The sequence below is a fragment of the Jaculus jaculus genome, chromosome 9, assembly GCF_020740685.1.
Source record: "Jaculus jaculus isolate mJacJac1 chromosome 9, mJacJac1.mat.Y.cur, whole genome shotgun sequence".
NCBI classification, from domain to species: Eukaryota; Metazoa; Chordata; class Mammalia; order Rodentia; family Dipodidae; genus Jaculus; species Jaculus jaculus.
Window position 1 is genome coordinate 62569786 of NC_059110.1, and position 22879 is coordinate 62592664.

The 22879-nt window shown below is 40.7% G+C and overlaps 1 protein-coding gene across 6 annotated transcripts in view; it reads left to right on the top strand.

Annotated features, from left to right (window-relative positions):
• Window positions 1-22879, top strand: part of Ttc17 (tetratricopeptide repeat domain 17) — a 177270-nt gene that overhangs the window by 44534 nt on the left and 109857 nt on the right. For 5 of the 6 annotated variants that reach the window (XM_045159315.1, XM_004663335.2, XM_004663336.2 and 2 more), the window contains exon 2: window positions 15631-15720. In XM_045159315.1, coding sequence (XP_045015250.1) covers window positions 15631-15720 — 90 coding nt within the window. Of the gene's footprint in view, window positions 1-8933; window positions 9008-15630; window positions 15721-22879 lie in introns of those variants that run through there. The other variant, XM_045159316.1, reaches the window with a different exon arrangement.

The window sequence follows — 22879 nt, forward strand, 5'->3', positions numbered from 1 at the left end:
AAATGAGAGAGCATATATGAATGCAGAAGAGTAGGAGATTTAGAGAAGAAACAAGTAGTGAGGGTTATGCTCATGATTTCTCCATGTTTAAGGAAACTACACAGGAAGCATGCCTGGAAATAATGAGAATACCCACAGGGTAGATCATAGACTAGAGGAAAATCATGTATGTAATAAAAAATGAGAAATAATCCCAAACTATAAAGCAGAAACAATCAGAAACACGATCCAAAATAAGGAATAGTTTTATGCTCCCCCTGCACACACAGCCAGGCCTGGTGAGGAGGAAAACACTCAAATGTGTCCATGTGGCAGAGGGGAGAGAGGTAGATCAGAGCCAGAAGGAAAAAGCAAAGCTGAGCAGAGTGGGGTGGATTTAGGTGGAGTTAGCAGCAGGAAGAAGACAGCCTTTATAGTCAAGGTAAAGGCCTGATTGGTTGATAAGTTTGGAGGATGGATCCCAGAGCCAGCTTGCATAAGCCTTCTGTCTGTTAGACTGTGGGCAGCAGGGGCCGCTATATATTAGTCTTCAGACAGGCATTTCATTTTCTGCCAAGAGTTTCTGTGGTAGTTTGAATAAATGTCCCCCAATAGATACAGGAATTTATTAAAACTTCTTGGATTTCTAACCCCCTAGCTGGAGGAATTTTCTCTGGGCCAATCTTAGGGTGTTAGAAGAATTAATGAGTCAATGAGAATAATTAGGCAAAATTCACTTCAGAGAGAGGTAGGGAGCCTTTTTCATGCACGGTCTCTGCTGACCAACATCAAAAACCAACAGAGGCCTTAAACTTAGATTGTACTACACTTATATACCTTTTACAGTTCTTGGTCTGAATTCTCCCTTGCTTAGAGAGGGGAGAGGTTTACATCCAAGAGTGTAGGGTTCTGTCAAATAAGATTGAGTACAGGCAGCTGTCTCCTGAGATAAGGTAGGTAGTTACACATTGTCTAAAGGCATCAGGCTCAGAGTCACATAATTCATGTTAGCTACCATCAGAGGAATCTTGTTGCTTCTGAAGTTTCAGAGGAAGGAAGCACAATATCTATTGTTTCACTGAAAGGCCTAGTCACATTTGTATTTCTTATAGATGAATTGATTATATCCCATCTAAACTAATGTAGCTCACAACATTAGTTATGTGGTATTCCTTCAATAGTTCTCCCTTTTGAAGTCTTGTCTATTTTGTATAAAAGACTTCAACCTTTATAAATCTGAGTTTTCTTGTTTCACTAGACCATAATAACCACTTAGGGCTGAGAGTATGTAGTGGTGATAAGTCTAGTAGGAGGTGTAAGATGCAACACTCAAATAATCCTAAGATCTGGAGCCTGGCATGATGGCACATGCCTTTAATCTAGCACTCAGGAGGCAGAGGGAGAAGAATCACTGTGAGTTTGAAGCCAGCCTGAGACTACATAGTGAATTCCAGGTCAGCCTAGGCTACAGTGAGTCCCTACTTCGTGGGGGGAAAAAAGATCAACTTTGTTAGTGATTGATCAGAGGCATAGATCAGTTAGCCCATGACCAGTAGCTGTCCCATGACAAGGAGTTTGTTAATTTTCTCTCCTTTATTCATGCTTTCTTTAAATCTCTGGGCTCTATTCATAGCAATTCCAGATTTCTTTGTATAAAGCAGAATTACTTAATGAAGATAAGCATAGTCCTTGTTGTCGTCAGGTTCACATTGCCAGCAGAAATCACCCAACCAAGAGCAGCTTTCATAAAAAAAAAAAGAAAGAAAGGTTTATTTTGTTTACAGGCTTGAAGGGAAGCTCCATGAAGATAGGGGAAAACAATGACATGAGAGAGGGTGGACATCACCCCCTGGCCAATATCAGGTGTACAACAGGTGTGCCAAACACTAGCAAGGGGAAACTGGCTGTAATACTCATAAGCCTGCTGCCAGCAATAATTTCCAAATCTCCATCAGCTGGCAGCCTAGCAGTCAGAACACCCACATTTATGGGGGACACCTGAATTAAACCACCACATTCTGCCTCTGACCCCCATAAAATGATAACCACCCATAATGTAAAATGCAGTGCATCCAGTCCATTTTTAAAAGTCCCTATAGTTTTTATCAATCCTAATGATGCTCCAACATCGTCATAGTCCAAAATCTTTCAATAACTGAGCCATAATAACAAAAATAAACCAAAACCCCATAATGGCCCAGAATAAACATTCACACTGCAAAAGATGGTATTGGGCATAGCAAAGAAACATTCAACCAATACAAGAATCAAACAGGGCAAACAACAAACCCTGTAAGTCCAAGTCCAATCACTCTAGCCAGTGACAAATCTCCTAGTCCAATAAGTCTAAGCAGCAAGTATCTGGAGTTCCAGTTCCACCCCTCCAGCTAGGCTACTCACATTCCTGGAAAATTCATCCAGGGCCAGCAGCTCTCCTTAGCAGTCACCTCGTGGTCTTGGCATCTCCACTGGGTCTCCATTCCAACCTCACAGCTCCATCAGGTCTCCATAGAAGCAATCCAGCAAATCTGCTTCTTGCTGCCCATGGCCATTTCCAAAACACAAGATCGTGTTACAAATTCAATGACCCTCCCTTTCATGAATTTCTTTTACTCCATATTATCAGGAAGGGTGCCACTTTGTTAATCCAGAGGGAAATAAAGCAGATTTTGAAGAACTGGACACTCCTTCAGCATTCACACCCCTTCAAAAGACTGCATTCTTTCTGTAGTTCCAATGCAGGTCGGTTGGCCCAATCTCATTGGTTGTAATCTTTCATATAATTGCAGCTGAACAGGCCGAAGTTTCAGCCCAAAGATTTCATTTCTGTGCCATATCCATCTGCTCACACCAGTCTTCCCACATCCTTAGGAAACAGGCATAACAGTAAGCTCACACAAACTGCTTCTAGCCCAGTCCAGACAAAGCTTTTTCTCACTTTCCTAAGCTAAATCTCACAGTCCTTAGTTCTTACTGCATTCAGGTCTTTTAACTCTGACCAGAAAAGTCTATCAAGCTGTACTTACAGCACTACAAGGCATCTCTTAGGCCAAGATTTCAAATCCTTCCACATTCATCTTGAAAGTCAGCTTCAAAAGGCCAAAGCCACACATTCAGGATCCTGGCAGGAATCCCACTCTTCCGGTACCATCTTTACTGTTTGTTGCAGTCAGGTTCACATTGCTGGCAGAAATTACCCAACCTAGAAAAAAGGGTTTATTTTGGCTTACGGGCTCAAGGAGAAGCTCCATGATGTCACGGGGAAACGATGACATGAACAGAGAGAGGACCTCAACTCCTGGCCAACATCAGGTGAACAACAGGAACAGGAGAGTGTACCAAATACTGACAAAGGGAAACTGGCTATAATACCCATAAGCCCGCTGCTAACAATACACTGCCTACAGGAGGCCTTAATTTCCAAATCTCCATCTTAGCATTCCGAACACCTAAGTACACCTGAATCAAACCACCACAGTCCTCCTTCATCAGGCCTAAGCAGATTCAGGCCTCTATGGTTTTATATAACCACATAGGCCAGGGAATTTAGGTGCTTTTGGAGATCTACCAATGACTCAGCTATTTGGTGTACATTATCCATAAATTTAACAGACAAGGTATATTAAAAGTGTGTAGAGGATTGGAGAGATGGCTTAGTGGTTAAGTGCTTGCCTGGTTAAGTGCTTGCCTGTGAAGTTTAAGAACCTCAGTTCAAGGCTCGATTCCCCAGGTCCCACGTAAGCCAGGTGCACAAGGGGGTGCATTCATCTTGAGTTTGTTTTCAGTGGCTGGAGGCCCTGGCACACCCATTCTCAGTCTATCTGCCTCTTTCTCTGTCTGTCACTCAAATAAAAAAAAATTAAATTAAAAAGTGTGTAGAAAGCCAGGCGTGGTGGTGCATGCCTTTAATCCCAGCACTCGGGAGGCAGTGGTAGGAGGATCGCTGTGAGTTCAAGGCCACCCTGAGATGACACAGTGAATTCCAAGTCAGCCTGGGCTACAGTGAGACCCTACCTCAAAAAAAAAAAAAGTGTGTAGAAACTCCTATTTTTTTCACTTTTAGTTCCTATTCAATGATGTACCCCAGTACTGTATGGCTTGAAAAACAGATAGCTCCTCCAATCGTGTTTTCTGTTACTATGTAGAATAGGGCTATAGTTATTCTTTCCCCCAAGTTTTAACCCTGTGGGACCACTGGCCCCACCTCTACTGAGAATACCAGCTATACTACCACTGCCACACCCAACTGGATGGATTGGCATCATGACCATGGTCCAGAGGTGTTCCCTGTAGACTTCCTCAAGCTTCTGGTTGTGCATGGGTCAGTCAGCTCTCAGTTGTACAATTACTGTGGGCCTGTAGATTCTCAAACTTCAACTGTTGGTAGACTGACCAGCTTCCAGTTATGGTCAGAGCAAAGATTCAGATCTTTAGAGTGTTCCTGGTGCTTCCACAGGGTGATTTAGATTGGATGGTCTGAACAGTGTTGTGTCATCCAAGATATACTCCCTTAAGCTGTGTGGGCCTTCTTTACCCAAGTGTGATGAATCCACAGAGTGTCACCTGTAAATAGCAGTTAGAGTGAGATTACCATATGGAGACCCAGTCCAAACTGGCTAGAGTGGCTCCTTGTTCCAGTTTTATTTACATCATATGCCCACGTTGGTGAGGGTGTGTCCAATTTCCTAGGGGTAAGTGGGTCTTCTTGTGTTACAGATTCCAGGGGAACACCATGAAACAATCAGCATCAGAGTTCACATCTTAGGACTGGGCTCCAGATTTGTTCCAAACACACTTTTTTCCTTGGTGGGGCTCTATCCATTGGCTACAACATTTAAGTCTGATTTTATTGGCCCACACATTTAAACCATTAAATTATTTTCCATAGATTCATGACCTTCTCATAATATAAGTTATAGTTATACTAGCTGTATAAGTCCCCATAACCTTTTACCGACTTTAAGGTAGTTGTAAAGCCCCAAGCCTCATCTAAGATTTAGGACTATTCATTAATTGTAAATCCTATAAAATGAAAACAAGCTACATATTTTAATACATGATGGTAAAATAAGCATTTCCAATGTAATAAGGAATAATGAGGAGAGACTGGACCAATACACATTGATAACCACTAGGTAAACATAACCAGTAATGATAATCTTTGGATTGTCTGTTTCATTCCCCCCCCCCAATTGAGGTGATCACAATCTGGTCCAACATCCCATCCTGAGCCATCAGGTTACTTCTAGATTTTTCCTTTTCTTCTTAAGTTATTTCCTTTTAAAGAATTTGTATTCTTGGCGCCAAAGCAGCCTAGGGGGGAAAAAAGACCAAATAACTCAGCAAAATACACACTTTTACTAAAAAGTGAGGTATATAGGAAATTGAAGCAGCAGCAGAGAAGTGGAAGAGATCCAGAGCATCCAGAGACGGCACAGGCCAGCAAAAGTGGCCCTGGTGCTCCGCCAACCGTGGCAGTGGCTGCAGCGCACCAGAAAGCCGCCAGACTGGGCTCTAGCCGCAGGAAAAGCCCGGTGCGGGGATTTTCCACTCACACTGGTGCTCTCAGCAGCTCAAGAAACGTGAAGGGAGAGCAGCAGTGAGCAACGGAGGAGCAGACCACAAGGTAGAAGAACACATGGAACAGGAAAGAACTAGAGCAGCTGTGGCTCCCTCCCCTCCCCCACAGCCTGTGCCTAGCTCCAGTGAAGAGAGCAGCGGTCCCGGGACCCAGCCACGCCAACTTGAGCAGACAGCGAGACCCAATCAGGAACAGAGTCCAGCAGCAACATCAGCGGCTCCAGCACCGGTAACAGTGTCCCCAGCAGCAACAGATCCAGTAGGGGCACCAGCGGCAGACCCAGCAGCAGTAGCTTCAGAGACAGCAGCAGCAGATCCAGCAGCAGCAGCCTCAGTGGCAGCAGCAGCAGTGGACTTAGCAGCAGCGGTGGCTTCAACAGTGGCAGCTACAGCAGCAGCAGCAGCGGTGGGCCCAGCAGCATCACCTTCAGCAGCAGCGGCTACAGACCCAGCAGAGGCAGCTTTAGCAGCAGCAGTTCCAGCAGCAGGTGTGCTGATCTGCAGGGCCACAGTTGCCAGGCTCAGTTTGCCCCGCAGTAAAAGCCAGTGCCCAGCTCCAGAAATCAGAACAGCAGTCTGATGACCCAGGCAGCAACTTGACTGAGACCAAACTCATCCAAGGTAACTGGGATTGTACCAGGGTAGGGTCTCACTTGGTCACAAGCTGACTTAGGTCTCTCAACAGACCAGAAATCTTAACCTCTTTGTTGATAGAGGATCTGGTTGTTATAATAACTACTCTTGCATACATACTTGGGGCTGTTTTTGATTGAATGGGTACAGTGATTAGTTAACTTTTAGAATCCACCTGTATTTTATTCCACTCAGCCTGCTTGAATACTCCCATAGCAGGGAAGCTCAACCCCTAGGAGCACCCCTATAGATACTCTGAGAGTCTTAAGAGCCACACCTAACACCTTAAGCTCCTACCCGGAAAATATATAACATCAAATCAATTGATACAGCTAAGAATACCCAGCTAGCTAGAAAATCCAAGCATTAACTTAATCCAAGATGCAAAAATATATACATTATAACACAAGAAACACTAAAAAGCAAGACGATATAAATCCACCTAAAAGTATTAATGCATCAGAACTGACCTCCAGTGAGAACAATTAGAGGAAATGCCTGAGAAAGATTTCAAAAGAATGATTGTAAATATGTTCAAAGAAGTCAGAGAACAAATCAAAGGAGTCAAAGAGGTACTCAAAGAGGAAATCAAAGAAAACACAGGACACCAATTTCATGAAATAAAGAAGGCAATAAAAGACATAAATAAGGAAATAGAAATAATAAAGAAAAACCAGTCAGAATTACTAGCAATTAAGAACACAGTTAATGAAATAAAAAATTCTGTAGAAAATCTCACCAGTAGAATGGATGAAGGACAGGACAGAATATCTAAGCTAGAAGACCAGGTGGCAGACCTAATACAGTCCAACAACGAGAAAGAGAAACTTATAGAAAAGCATGAGTGGGAATTTCAAGATATCCGGGACACTATGAAAAGATCCAATATAAGAATTCAGGGCTTAGTAGAAGGAGAAGAACTCCACTCCAAAGGCATAGTAGGCGTCTTCAACAAAATCATAGAAGAAAATTTCCCCCAAATTGGGAAGGAGGTGCCAATGCAGATACAGGAAGCCTTTAGAACCCCAGCCAGACAAAATCTGGAAAGAACCTCTCCTCGCCATATTATAATCAAACTTCCAAACACACAAAGGACACTGTGAATAAAGCAAAGAGGCAACCTACAGAATGGGAAAAAATCTTTGCCAGCTAAATATCTGATAGAGGATTAATATCTAGGATATACAAAGAACTCAAAAAGTTAAATAATAAGGAACCAAACAAGCCAATCAAAAAATGGGCTATGGAGCTAAATAGAGAGTTCTCAAAGGGAGAAATACAAGTGGCTTATAAGCATCTAAAAAAATGTTCTACATCACTAGCCATCGGGGAAATGCAGATTAAAACTACATTGAGATTCCATCTCACTCCTGTCAGATTGGCCACCATCATGAAAACAAATGATCATAAATGTTGGCGGGGATGTGGAAAAAGAGGAACCCTTCTACACTGCTGGTGGGAATGCAGTCTGGTCCAGCCATTGTGGAAATCAGTGTGGAGGTTACTAAAACAGCTAAAGATTGATCTACCATATGACCCAGCTATGGCACTCGTAGGCATATATCCGAAGGACTCATCTCCTTTCCTTAGAAGTACGTGCTCAACCATGTTTATTGCTGCTCAATTTATAATAGCTGGGAAATGGAACCAACCTAGATGTCCCTCAACTGATGAGTGGATAATGAAGATGTGGCACATTTATACAATGGAGTTCTACTCAGCGGTAAATAAAAATGACGTTATGAAATGTGCAGAAAAATGGATGGACCTGGAAAGGCTTATACTGAGTGAGGTAACTAGGCCCAGAAAGCCAAGCACTACATGTTCTCTCTCATATGTGAATCCTAGCTACAGATGATTGGGCTTCTGCTTCAGAATGAAAATACTTAGTAGCAGAGGCCAGTAAGTTAAAAAGGAGATATAAAGGGAAGAGAAAGGAAGGTAGCAGGGTACTTAATAGGTTGATATTTTATATATGTAAGTACAATGATTGTGATGGGGAAGTAATATGACGGAGAATGGAATTTCAAAGAGGAAAGTGTGGGGGGGATGGAGGGAATTACAATGGGATTTTTTTTATAATTATGGAAAATGCTAATAAAAATTTAAAAATAAATAAATAAATAAATAATGATTTGTATTCTTTCTGGGCATGGTGGCACATACTTTTAATCCCAGCACTTGGGAGGCAGAGGTAGTCGAATCGCTGTGAGTTCGTGGCCACCCTGAGAAGACACAGTGAATTCCAGGTCAGCCTGAGCTAGAGTGAGACCCTACCTCAGGAAACCAAAAAAAAAAAAGAATTTGTATTCTTACTCATTGTACCTTTCCTGGATGAATGTTAATCATAGGCATTTTCTTTTCTTCATTTTCCCTTAATTTTGTTTTTAAACTGGTTCTTTAATTTGAAGGCAAACATTTGTTGACTAATCGGGGCCAGACATAGGCAGAAGAAGGTAAGTTAACATAAGAGCTTAGTAATGTAAGCCAACATCAAACAAAGGAACCTAGTATTCTCAATTTTCATTTATATTGTGGCATTTTGTAGTTACATTCTCTTACTGGGTGTTTAAGAACATACAGGCAGCCATGATTAATATATTGTATTTTAGAGGTCAGTTATGGCTCTATAGGAGAGAATCTTAAGGACCTGTGAAGAGCTCTCAGTATTGTGCCATTTGCTAGGGATGAGTCAAGGTTGTGCTAACCATATGTTTTCCCTTAGAGGCATCTGCAGTGACTCTCCTGCAGATATACTGACTTGGAGTCCATTTCCTGATCTCTGGATTTCCATGTCCTCTGACCAAGAAGAGAGGTAACTTACCAGAAGCTAGAGGTTAGAAGTGTTCCATTGTCTCCACCTGGGAGTAGGAACCAAAATATTGGTTGTCCTCTTAACCCTGCTGTTTCCAATTGAGTTTGTCTTCTACATGTGGTTGATATTCATTCAGAGAGACTATACACACCTGATTAGCAAAACAGTTCTGCTTAAAAGAAGTGGAGAATATATCTGTTTAATAAGGCAGATCTGGTTACAGAACAATGCAAAAGTTTAAATCATTCTGACTAATATTTTAATTTAGTTGTCAGGTGATAGTATAAACCATATCTGGAACATAAAAAGCATACATATTTTTTCTTTTAAGTATCTGTCAATTATAAGTGCAGGCAGAACATGTTAGTATCCCTGAAAACAATTCTTTACCAACAACTTTAAATCAACTGATTTTGATCTAGAACTTGGCATCTGTGTTTGAAAACAACTTTGGCTAGTCTGTATACTTATGTAAGTACCAATTACCCCCAACACTTGAAGTAGAACAGTAAAGTTTAAGATTATTTTTTATCAATAAAGATCATTTATGTAGACATGAAATTGTGTCCTAAAGTAGGGAATATGTCTTTTTTTAAAATTTTTATTTATTTTTATTTATTTATTTGAGAGTGACAGGGAGAGAAAGAGGCAGAGTGAGAGAGAGAAAGAATGGGCACGCCAGGGCTTCCAGCCACTGCAAATGATCTCCAGATGTGTGTGCCCTCTTGTGCATCTGGCTAACGTGGGTCCTGGAGAATCAAGCCTCGAACCGGGGTCCTTTGGCTTTGCAGGCAAGCTCTTAACTGCTAAGCCATCTCTCCAGCCTGGGAATATGTCTTAAGTATCTACATAAGCAATGAACTTAAGATACCAATAATGAGACAACTGCCTAAGTAAAATTTGGACTGAGACTTTGATTATACACAGCTTAAGAATAAAGCAGAATCTGGTTATTGTTAAGGTAAACCAGTCTGAATTTTACATACATTAGAGACCTTCTAACAGACATGAAGAAATCTTGTAAGCAAGCATCTCTAACCATTGGGCAACTTCATTGCTTAATTTATGATGGTTAACAATAACTAAATCATGTTTATAATACTTATAAGATAACTTCACCAATGACCACCTAGCAGGACTAACATGAACAAGACAGGGACCATCTCAGAGTTATAGTATCTTTACGTATAATCATCATCTAGTAGAAGATTAAATACTAATGAATAAACCTTAATGTTAAGGCTCCCTTCTTTTTTAGTAGTTAAAAGATTGGCAGAGGAGCATAGCGAACTTGGTTGAATTACAAACATTACCAAGCACAGGTTAACGTCAGTGAGCCGAAGTCTTAACCTTGACATCTTGAGGCATGACAATCACAATTTATAACCTGGATACCCTTTCATAACTGGCTAACAAATGCATACTTTTGGACAGAAACATGAAAATTTTATCTTAATCATCTTAATTAACAACCTTTTCAATATCAGAGTTATAGTATCTCTACATATAATAATCTAGTAGAAGATTAAATACTAGTGAATAAACCTTAATGTTAAGGCTCCCTTCTTTTTTAGTAGTTAAAAGATTGGCAGAGGAGCACAGCGAACTTGGTTGAATTACAAACATTACCAATCACAGGTTAACGTCAGTGAGCCGAAGTCTTAACCTTGACATCTTGAGGCATGACAATCACAATTTATAACCTGGATACCCTTTCATAACTAGCTAACAAATGCATACTTTTGGACAGAAACATGAAAATTTTATCTTAATCATCTTAATTGACAACCTTTTCAATATCTGTTATCCCTCTATTAAAATTACTTAATCATAAATGTCTCCAAATGTTATTTGGCTACATTTAAATAATATGTTTGCCTTTTATTGAACTTTATTTTTTGAAGCAGTACTCTATATACTTTATTTTCACCAGTTTTCCAAGATCAGCATATTATTCTTATGATCACTGACTTCTGTATTATAATTGTATATTATATATTATTATTTATAAGAAATTCTTGAAATATTTATGATCAGATCAATGTATAAATTTTGCTAACAGGACACATTACCTTAAAGGTTTGTCTTTTTTTTTTTTTTTTTGAGGTAGGGTCTTACTCTAATCCAGGCTGACCTGGAATTCACTATGTATTCTCAGGCTGGCCTTGAACTCACAGTGATCCTCCTACCTCTGCCTCCCAAATACTGGGATTAAAGACATGCACCTCCACACCTAGCCAGAGGTTTGTCTTTTAGGCTGCAATGCTAAAATCCCAATGCCACCACACACTAATGTAAGTTATTTTTTTAATTAATGTATTTTGTATATTATTTTTTATTGACAACTTCAAAAATTATAGACCATAACCTATGGTAATTCCTTCCCTCCACTCACTTTCCCCTTTGAAACTCCACTCCTCATCATACTCATTTCCCCCTCTCAGTCATTCTGTCTTTTAAGTTCCTGTCATCATCTTTTCCTACTATTATGATGGTTTTGTGTAGGTAGTATCAGGCACTGCAAGGTCATGGATATCCAGGCCATTTTGTGTCTGGAGGAGCACTTTGTTAGGAGTCCTACCCTTCCTTTGGCTTTTATATTCTTTCTGCCACCTCTTCTGTAATGGACCCTGAGCCTTGGAAGATATGATAGAGATATTTCAGTGCTGAGCACCTCTCTGTCACTTCTTCTCCTCACCATGGTGTCTTCGGAGTAATCCCAAGGTCACTGCCATCTGAAGAAACTTCTCTAACTTAAAGTGAGAGTAGCATTAGTATATGGATATGAACATTAAGAGAAGTGCTTACCAGGTAGTTTGGTGAGTATAGTATACATGTTTAGGCAGACACCATTATATGTTTCACCCCTAGGGTTCATGACTACCCCTGTTGTAGGTTTTCAGTATCAGACATGTATTCCCTACCAAGGAATAGGCCCCCAGTATTAGAGAGTAGGTGGTTTCCCCCATAACAGACATGCCACTATTGCATCCATTGGCTCATTTGACCTGGCTGGCCAAATTTAAGGCTTGCAGTGTCCACTGTTGAGTCTCTCCACTGGTAATTTCTCTCTCTCCCATTGAGATGCATGCAGAGTCGCTTTTTCCCACTTTCTGTCAGCTGTTCTACATGGAGGGGGTTTTCAGCTCAGCTCTACCAGAATTTCTGAGTGACCTTGCAGCCCAAGTATGTGGAGTCTTCAGCAATAGGGTCTTACCATCTATTCCTGGTGGGAAACAAATGGCTTGTAATGTTTTGGGGACATGTTCATGTCTTCAAATATTCCTTTAGCCTGCTTTTGTTGTGGAATGTCCTAATTTCTCTGTTGATTTGAGTGGATAGCTTTGCAGGGTAAAGTAATCTTAGTTGACAGTTGTTACCTTTTAGAATTTGAAATACATCACTCCAAGCCCTTCTGGCTTTGAAAAGTTTATATTGAGTAATCTGCTGTTATCCTGAGGGACTTGTCTTTGTGTATGACTTGATTTTTCTCTCAAACTGGTTTCAGTACATTTTCTTTGGTTTGTGTGTAGTTTAATTGTAATATGGCAAGGAAAGTTTCTTTCCAGGTTTTGTCTTTTGGTGTTCTAAAGGCTTCCTATATCTATATCCTTCCACATTCCTCTCAAAAGTCAGCTCCACAGAGCCAAAAGTCACATACTCACGTGTCTAACAGTAGTGACACCACTTCTCAGTATCAACTTTACTGCTGCAGTCAGGTTTGCTTTGCTGGCAGAAAACACTACACCAAGAGCAGCTTGTGGGAATACAGACTCTAGGGGAAGCTCCATGATGGCAGGGAAAATGATGACGTGAGCAGAGGTGGACATCTCTGCCTGGCAAACGTGAGCTGAACAACAGCAACAGGAGAGTGTGCCAAACACTGGCCAGAGGAAGCTGGCTATAATACCCATAAACCAGCCTCCAACAGTACACTGCCTCCAGGAGACATTAATTTCCAAATTTCCATCAGCTGGGAACCTAGCATTCAGAATACCTAAGTTCATGGGGACACCTGAATCAATCCACCACAATTAGGTGCTGGTATTCTCCGTGGGGTTGTAGGTCATGCATTGTGAGAGCAGAAGTCAGTCATTGCAGTGTACAGGGGGTACCTCTGGGTGTGCCCTCCTGACCTGTGCCTTTTACAGTCTTTCCAACCGCTCTTCTGCAAAGTTTCCTGAGCTATCATGGCTGTGTTTTAAATCTACTTCACTGTTAAGCTCCCAGGAATTCTGGATTTCTGCTTTGGTATGTGTTCAGTATCCTCAGCATCTGTCTCCTTCCTGATGCAGCTTGTGAGGCTCTCTCCATGAAGGCAGCACTCTGTGGTTTTACCTGGGCCTTGGCAGAAGTCCGAGGGATCATTTATCTTCTTGGGTCTTGATACCTTCCATAAAAGAACAGATTCTCCAATATAGAATTAAGTCTTCATAGGCTAACTGGGATAAATATTCTTAATTTAGAGAGGTTTTCATGGTTATGGCCCCTCTTTTAGCCAAAAACTAGTGAATGCTTGTCACTGGAGACCATAATCTTGGTTTCCATGGGATTCTGACCTAGTTCCCAGTTACAGATATGGGTTCCTTTCCACTGAGTGGATCTCTTAGCCAGTCAGAAAGCCATTACTACCCACCAAATCTGTGTGCTACTATTTCACAGGTGTGTACATCTTGTCAGGCTGGTTGCTTCTGAGTAGCTTAGACCCCTGCTTGCACACACTGTTGCTGCCCACTTTCTGCCAGAAGTTCATGAGGCATTCCCAGCACTAAATGAGCTAACCATCTGGGGCTTGGCTCCCTTCTGGATTCCAGCTGGGACTCTTGGTGTTTTGTATTGGCAGCATGAGGTGTTTTCAGCAATAGGGTCTTACCTTTTACCTCAGATGGTTAATCAAGTGTTTTGACAGACATCTGCCTTTTTTCTTATTATTTTTTCCAACTTCCATGATTGTTAACAATATCCCATGGTAATGCCCTCCCTCCCCAGAAGCCCACCTTGTTTTGGAGACTTTAGTTCTCTCTGATCAACAGCCCGATGTGGGTAGCAACCAATTTCTAGTACTGGGGGTTACGGGCCACAAAAAAATACTTTAAAGTTAGGTGCCTTATCCCACCCTCTTACCTTCTTACCAGATAATCCTCCCATATTCCTGTTGAGGGTTATATCTTTTAATCTACTATCAAGGAGAAAGGTTTCTATGATACCAGTTTATTTTGGGTGCAATTTTGTTTTTATTTCCCCTGACCTCCCATTTTCCTTTTGTCCCACCCTCCTATCTCTTATCCTCCTCCCCCCTTTTTTTTTCTGAGGTATATCTCTAGCCCAGAGTGACCTGGAAGTCACTATGTAATCTCAGATTGGCTCAGAACTCATAGCAGTCTTCCTGCCTCTGCCTCCCAAGTGTTTGGATGAAAGTCATGCACCTTCATGCCCGGCTTGTCTAATATATTTTAAAATAAGGCTTACTAGCTGGGCATGGTGGCTCTCGCCTTTAATCCCAGCACTTGGGAGGCATTGGTAGGAGGATTGCTGTGAGTTCAAGGCCACCCTGAGACTACATAGTGAATTCCAGGTCAGCATGGGCTAGAGTGAGACCCTACCTCAAAAAAAAAAAAAAAAAAGGTTTACTGATTGTGGTAGTTTGAATAGATGCTCCCCGATATATTCATTTATTTAATTGTTTGTAGTTTGCATCTGCAGCCACCTGACTGGAGGCAATGTCATTGGTTGGATCTTAAGGTGTGGTAGTGGGTCCTTAGGCTTCACAGGTGAGCGCTTAACCGCTAAGCCAATCTCTCCAGCCCAAGATTATTCTTTAAATACGTACGAAATGTAAATCTTCATCTCTGTCATTCTTCTTGCAGTTTTTTCAAATATTTGTCATTTAGATATGGAAACTTTATTCCTTTCCTCTTATCCAGATTTTGTTATTATTTATTTATTTACTTACTTATTTTGGTCTTTCAAGGTAGAGTCTCACTCTAGCCCAGGCTGACCTGGAATTCAGTATATTCATTATGTAGTCTTGGGATGGCCTTGAACTCATGACAATCCATCTATCTCTATCATTCAAGTGCTGGGATTAAAGGCATGGCCTATCATGCCCATCTTTGTTTTATTTTTGATTTTCTAGAAATATCATTTAGGATAGTCCCCTACTACTGGAGCTGTTACACAGCTGTACAAAGACTTCCCTGGCTTCTGATGAAAGCTCTTCTGCATTCTGGCCATTGGCTTTAGCTTTTACATATCTCCTTTGTTGCATGCTTTTGTCTCCCCTTCACAAAATCCACAAAAATTAGTTTCTTTTCCTTATAGCCTATCTTTGTATGAAGATTCTACTTATTTAAGAATGTCAATGGAGGGCTAGGTAGATAGATGGCTTAGCAGCTAAGGCACTTGCCTATGAAGCCTAAGGGCTCATGTTTGATTCCCCAGTGGCTATCTCCCTAGGCCCCATTTTATCACTTTTGAAATATGCCTTGAAATTTACTGAGCAACTAATACTAATTATATTGGTGATAGAACAGTGATTTTTATCATATTAAATGAAACTTCAGTAATCCAAATAGACATTAATGAATGTAAGTTTAATGTAGTTATTTATTGCTTACTTGCAGGTTGACTCACCAATGAACTTGAAGCATCCCCATGACTTGGTCATATTAATGAGACAGGAAACAACAGTTAACTACCTCAAAGAATTGGAGGTAAGACACCTGGGATATGATGCTAAAACTTGTTATATCTCAGAGGCGCTGCGGTGTTCAAAGGAGACCTAAAGCCCATAGTTTCTTAAGCCTAATTCTCCTGTTTTTTGCCAGAATGTGCAACTTTCAGATCATGCTTTTTTTTTTTCCTTTTTGACTACCAAAGTGAGTTTTTTTTTTATTTTAAAAAACATTATGAGTGTGAGAGAGAGATAATTGGCACACGAGGGCCTCTAGCCACTGTAGTCAAACTTCAAATGTGTGTGCCTGTAGTATGCATGTGCACTGGTGTCACCTTGTGCATCTGGCTTACATGGGATCTAGAGAGTTGAACCTGGGTCCTTAGGCTTCACAGGCAACTCCCTTAACCACTAAGCTATCTCTCCATCCCTCAACGTGAGTTTTTAAGCAATAGTGAGAGTAACAGAGTACCCTGGTATAGGTATATGACTGATGCTTGACTCTTTTATCCTTGACCAGTTGCTATTTTTATTCTATAAAGTATGAAGAGGTTAAATAATCTCTGATGACAGTGTTATGAGAATTTGGCTAAAATATAAAAAGGAAGCAAGTTGCTGGGCATGGTAGCACATATCTATAAGCCTAGCCCTCACCTTCAGCTTTACACCAGCCTAGAGTACATAATGACATATCCATAATTCTAGGCCCTGCATTGAACTGTAGGCCAGCTGAGGGTATATAGTGAGACTATCGAAAGAAGAAAGAAAGAGAGAAGAAAAAGAGAAAGATGGACAGAAGGAAGGAGAAAGAGAGGGAGGGAAGGAAGGAAGGAGGCAGGGAAGGAAGAGGAAAGGGAGAAAACGGAATGAAGGAAGGAGGGAGAGAGGAAGAATGGAAAAAAGAGAAATGCAAGGGAAGGTTTATTAACCTAAAAATGAGAATTTCACTCATTTCCAGGTACTAAAGACTAGGATCTTACTATAGTTTGTTCTTGTGGTTGACGTAAAAAGTGTTAATCAGGCTGTAGATGTGGCTCAGCAGGTAAGGCACTTACCCAAAGCCTGAGGACCCAGGTTTGATTTCCTAGTGCCCACATAAAGGCAGATGCACCTTTGGAGTTTATTTGCAGCAGCTGGAGGTCCTGGTATGCCCATTCCCCCACACACACACTCCCCTCTCTCTCTTTCTCTGTGTGTATGTATCTTTTCTCTCCATCTCTCTTTGCTTAATATGACTTGTGTGGGTGTGTTTATAATATGTGTGTATGTATGTGTGGCGTATGCACATATCTGTGCAGTTGCATGTATCCCATGTACACTCATGTGAAGGACAGGAAGATGCTGGGCATCTTCTTCTATCACTCTTCCATCTTGCTTTCCTGAATCAAAAACCTAGCTGGGCATTATGGCACATGCCTTTAATCCTAGCACTCAGGAGGCAGACGTAGGACAATCACTGTGAGTTTGAGGCCACCATGAAACTACATAGTTAATTCCAGGTCAGCCTGGACCAGAGTGAGACCCTACCTTGAAAAACCAAAAAGAAACCTTGTAGTGCCCCATTTTTATTTGGTTAAGACTCATTGACCAGGAAGCCCCAGTGATCCTCTGTCTCTGCCTCAGTACTAGGGTTATAAGCATTTTAAGCATGCATGCCTATGCCTTACTTTTTATGAGAATACTGAGGATTGAACTCAGGTCCTTGTGGTTGAACAGAAATTTCTCTTACCCACTGAGCATCTCCCCAATCCAAACTCTGATTTTTATCTTTCTCATTTCTGTAAGCTAGGCTTGATAAATAACAAACAATTACCTTAACAACCTTATTTTTCCCATAAAATTTCCTTAGTTTTATAAAATTTATTTATTTATGTGATAGAGAGAGACAGATAGAAAGAGAATGTATCAGGACCTCTAGGCATTGCAGTGAACTCCAGACATGTGCCACCTTGTGCTTCTGGCTTTATGTGGGTACTGGGGAATTAAACCTAGGTCCTTTGGCTATGCAGGCAAGTGCCTTAACCACTAAGCTATCTCTCCTCTCCAGCCCAAATCACCTTAATTTTAAGAGAACTATGTGTTATAGGTAAAGTACACCATTTTCTAAGTAAGAATTAGAAAGTTTTAGAATAAGTAGGAGCAGGAAGAGTATGAGATGGGGGTACAGCTAGGGTGACTGGACTTTTGAAAGTAAGATAAGCAGGAAAGTCTGCACACTAGAAATCAAAGATGATCTGATTTCTTATCTCTTGCCTAGACCTGTTTCTCCACAAACGACCAGGACTCCTCCTGGGAGGGAGGTCTTTTATAGGATTTAAACATTGTGGTAGGTCAAGTCCAGGCCCCAGAACTTGGTGCCTGGACTAACCTCTTCCTTAGACAGCCCCTAATCCTAATCAACCAGCTCAACCAGCTGTCCTTCTGGTTCACCTGAGCCAGAAGACAGCCCACCATTATAAGGTTATAAATATCTTTGCAAGGAGAGGACAGGCTCTCTGTCCACCTGGGAACTTCAGCTTTGGGTGAATTTTTCCCTCATCTGGGCCCAGCCAGGTTGTGCAGAAGGGAGGACCTCTAGCCCTTACTCTTCACATGGACTCTTTACCTTCTCCAGCTCCCCACATGGCAGGAGTTCCTTGAACTTTTTTTTCTTTTGTCTCTTTCCACAGTTTTTCCAGGCACTACACATGGGATCCCTGGCCACACAGGTGCCTTTCCTTGGCTCTGTATTTCCCTTAACAAATATCGTAATTCAATAATTATCCTTCTCACTCTTCTTTTTTATTCAGTTCTTTCATTAAAATTAGAAACAAACCTAGGGTTTGGTATTCAAGGACTTTCCTGGACCCGTAGCACCCCCATTACAAGTGCATTAACAGTAGAGGGAATCATAAAGCTGGGTGTGGTGGTGCATGTCTTTAATCCCAGCATTTGAGAGGCAGAGGTAGAAGGATTGCCTTGAGTTAGAAGCTACTCTGAAACTACACAGGTAATTTCAGGTCAGCCTGGGCTAGAGCGAGACCCTACCTCAAAGAAAAAAAAAAAAAAGCCTTCCATGTAGAAGCAAGGAAACAATCTGCTTAAAGACAGTGAACTACTGAAGTTCACATAACAAGATGTGGCAGAACCAGAGGAAAATAAATCCTTGTGTTTTGTTTTGTGTTTTTTTTTAAGAGGTTTTGTTGTGCTTTTGCAGTATTGAATTCAAACCCTTGTGCATACTGAACTATATCTCCAGTCTAAAGGGTATTTCTTTCTTTTCTTTCTTTTTTTCTTCTTCTTTCTTTTTTTTTCTCATGGGGGCAGGGTGTCATTCTAGTCAAGGCTCACCTGGAACTCAAAGTGATCCTCTTATCTCTGCCTCACAAGTGTTGTTATTAAAGGTATTAACTACCGCAGCTGGCTTCTAAAAAGGTATATTTCTTAGCTTAAATCCTGGCTTCTTACTAAATCAGGCCAATAATTATTTTCTAGTTATATGTTTTCATTTCACTGGGATTCACTTATATAAATTCAAATTGAACATCTATTAGTATGTGTATGCCTACAAATGTATATATATGTAGTATGCATGAATAAAGAGGAAAAGCTTTTAGTACAAGCACTACATAGGTAGTAGTACTTGTACAATATTTATAAAACACACCAATATATCTCAGACAGACTCTCACCTCGATACTACTGTTTTTATCACTTAAAATTTAGAAGTATTCATTTTTTTTAAATAGTACTGGGCATACAGCAGTAGATAAATTTGTAGGAACTTGTGCTTTGAAGCTTGTCCTGTTTTTATTTAAATGTAGTGTTCAAAAAATGCAGTGGTGCAGAGATGAGGATATAGTTCACTTGGTACAGTGCTTTTGCCTACCATGTACAAAATCCTTGGTTCAATCCCCAGCACCATGGGGATTGAACTGGGCATGGTGTTGCACACCTGTAATCCCAGCATTCAAAATGTGAAGGAAGGAAACAGTAGGATCAGGAGTTCAGGATCATCCTTGGCTACATAAAAAGTTAGAGGCTAGCTTGGTCTCTATTGTAAGACTGTCTTAGAAAAAGGAACAAAAAGTAATGGTTCAGAAGTTAATTTTTACTTTAAGATGCATAAGCACTTGCTATATACTTATTGCTCTTTTTTTAGTCATATAAATAGATTGAATTTAGATGCTATGTGAGGGAAAAATACAGTTCACCCAATAAGTGAAAATACAAATGAAAAATATATTGGATTAAGGTTGTATAGGAGTTTATACTGAGAATATCCTGTTACTTTATATACATACAAATGACAGGTAAATTAGAAACATAGATTAAAAAATAGCCAGGCTTAAAGGTGATGTAATCATCTCTATGAAAGCAGAAATAAATGAGTTGAAACACTAAATTGGGAAGGTAGTCATGGTATGGACAAACATGTTGGACTCCAAAGCCAGGAATAGGCTATAGTGTCTGGTATTTCAGGAGATAAAGAAAACTGACCATCTTCTGTGTATGACAAAGGAACAAAACCAGACTTGCCACTTGAAAGTGGATGGTCGATTTTGTTCTTCTAAAGAGTCTGAGACTAATAGCAGAATGACACGGTAAACCTGATGAATTAAAAAGATCACCCAGTACTTCTGTAGTTGTATTCTTAACTTCCTGAATATCGTTTCATGGAGAAATATTACATCAAGATAGGAATTGCAAAATTGCAATATCTGGTTCTGGTCTTGGGGAACTAGGTAGAAACTAGAAGCAATTACAAAGCTACTGGCCATAAGAAAATGTCATGGAGTAGTTAGGAAGTGACAGAAAGATGAAAGAGTACTGAAAGATTTTGACCTGATTACAAGAATGAAGTTGATGTGATCTTGAATAGAGACACCTAAAGAAGATTCAGGACCAAGGAAGAGTTTGACTTTAATTTCTTGAGGGAATAGTTCCTTAGTATAGCCTTAAGGGGAGAGGTATAAGCTGAAGTTGCAAACTTGCAGGTCATTAACAGGCTCGAAGCTATAAGACTGAGTCAAGCCCTGCTTGATATTCTCAGATACAGAAGACAATGGAAGAGTAGCTTCAAAATTTCTACAGGAAAGCCAGTCACAAAAAAGCCTCATATAAAAATCACTCTAAATTAAGGACAACAAGCAAGGTGGTGCACATCGTCCTTAGTCCTAGCACTCATGAGGCTGAGGTAGGAAGATCACCATGGGTTCATGACCATCCTGGGGCTGCATTGTGAGTACCAGGTTAGTATGGGCTAAAGTGAAATGTTTCCTTGAAAAAAAGGAAAAAAATAAAAATAAAAAACAGCAAAAAGGGGAGGGGATGCAGAGAGATGGTTTAGCAGTTAAGGCACTTGCCTATGAAGCCTAAGGACCCAGGTTTTATTCATCAGTATCCACGTAAGTCAGATGCACAAGGTGGCACATATATCTAGAGTTCATTTGCAATGGCTAGAGGCCCTGGCATGCCCATTCTTTCTCTGTGTCTGCCCTTCTCTCCCATAAATAAATAAATAAATGGAATAAAAATGTATTAAAAGTGAGGACAAGGTAATGATGTTTTCTGATACACAGTGACAAAATTTAATAACTACAGACCCTCATTTAAATTAAAACAGGACATACTCCTATAAGAAGAAAATTGAACCTCATAGAGGTACAGAGGATATATAATGGTGTCTTAAAATCTTCAAGGAAAAACTTTCTAAAGGTATTTATTTGTAGTGATCTAAAAGCTAAAATTAATAGTATCCACTTAGGTTGAGGCGTCATCCATGACTAGTTAGAGCATTTTAAATTGTTTTGTAGTATTTGGGAGAAGATAAAAATATTAAATAAATTAAAACCCTACTGGAAAATTGATTGGCAAATATGTTAAATACAAGACTATCACCATGTTTAAGCAGTTTTGTCAAAAATAATTAAGTCCAATGCCGGGCTCCTCCCCAGTGGGCAGGTAGTGCTGAGGAGGGAACAGGCCAGCTGGTTCCCCCCCACAAGGGGTGGACGTCTGACGACCCAGAATCTCTCCTAGTCACCAGAGAAAAACCACACTGAGTCAGGAGTCTTGTGGAAGCAGGAACTCACTTTATTGTTACAAGCAGTTGCCTATAAAATGTTAGGGACGAAGGTGGGGATTTTAGGATGGGGGGAAAGGTAAGGGTCAATAGTAAACTGTGACTATTGAAATGATAATTCCAACTCATGCGCAGAAGTAGCAGGCCAGAAGCCATTAAGCATCTTGCTGAGTCTGAGGCAGATCACCAAACTTTAGCTAGGCTCAGGAAGTTCCACTAGGCCTCACACCCGGGCCTTTCAGGGCCCAACTGTCTGATTTCACTCTTACTTCCCTTGTTACTCTGTATTTTTTTTATCTCTCTGAAAGATTATTCTAGCTGAGTTGTGGTGCATGCCTTTGATTCCAGCACCCAGGAGCACTGAGGTAGGAGGATTACTATGAGTTTGAGGCCACCCTGAGACTACAGGGTGAATTCCCGGTTAGCCTGTGCTAGAGTAAGACTCTATCTCAAAATAAAATAAAGTAAAATAAAATAAAATAAAATAAAAAGATTATTCTGAGAAGTCTGTAGGCTTTATTAGATTGTTAGGATAATATATGAAACAAAAAGGTTCTTACTCTGAATCCTGATATCAACATTTACAAAGTACAGAGGACACAGGAACATACTAAGTGAACCTTGAAGAGAGCACAGCCAATTGGAACACTAGATCCGCAGTACAACAGGGAAAGAAGGATTGAGGTGGGCACTCAGCATTGGGGAGATTATAACCCATCCCAAAAGGTAACAGGGCCTACTTAGACAATGGCAGATAAATACATTTGCACTAGAAATGCTAATCTCTCTTTCTAGGTCAGGGCAGGTTATGTGTTACATATTCTTGGTTTGCTTTGCCATTCTCAAGTAAGCAGTGAATATTGTTGCCTTTGACACTTCCTGATTTATAGAGCCTTTGTCACTTTCTTTTTTTTTAAATTTATTAATTAATTAATTTATTTATTTGAGAGCGACAGACACAGAGAGAAAGACAGATAGAGGGAGAGAGAGAGAATGGGCGCGCCAGGGCTTCCAGCCTCTGCAAACGAACTCCAGACGTGTGCGCCCCCTTGTGCATCTGGCTAACGTGGGACCTGGGGAACCGAGCCTCGAACCGGGGTCCTTAGGCTTCACAGGCAAGCGCTTAACCGCTGTG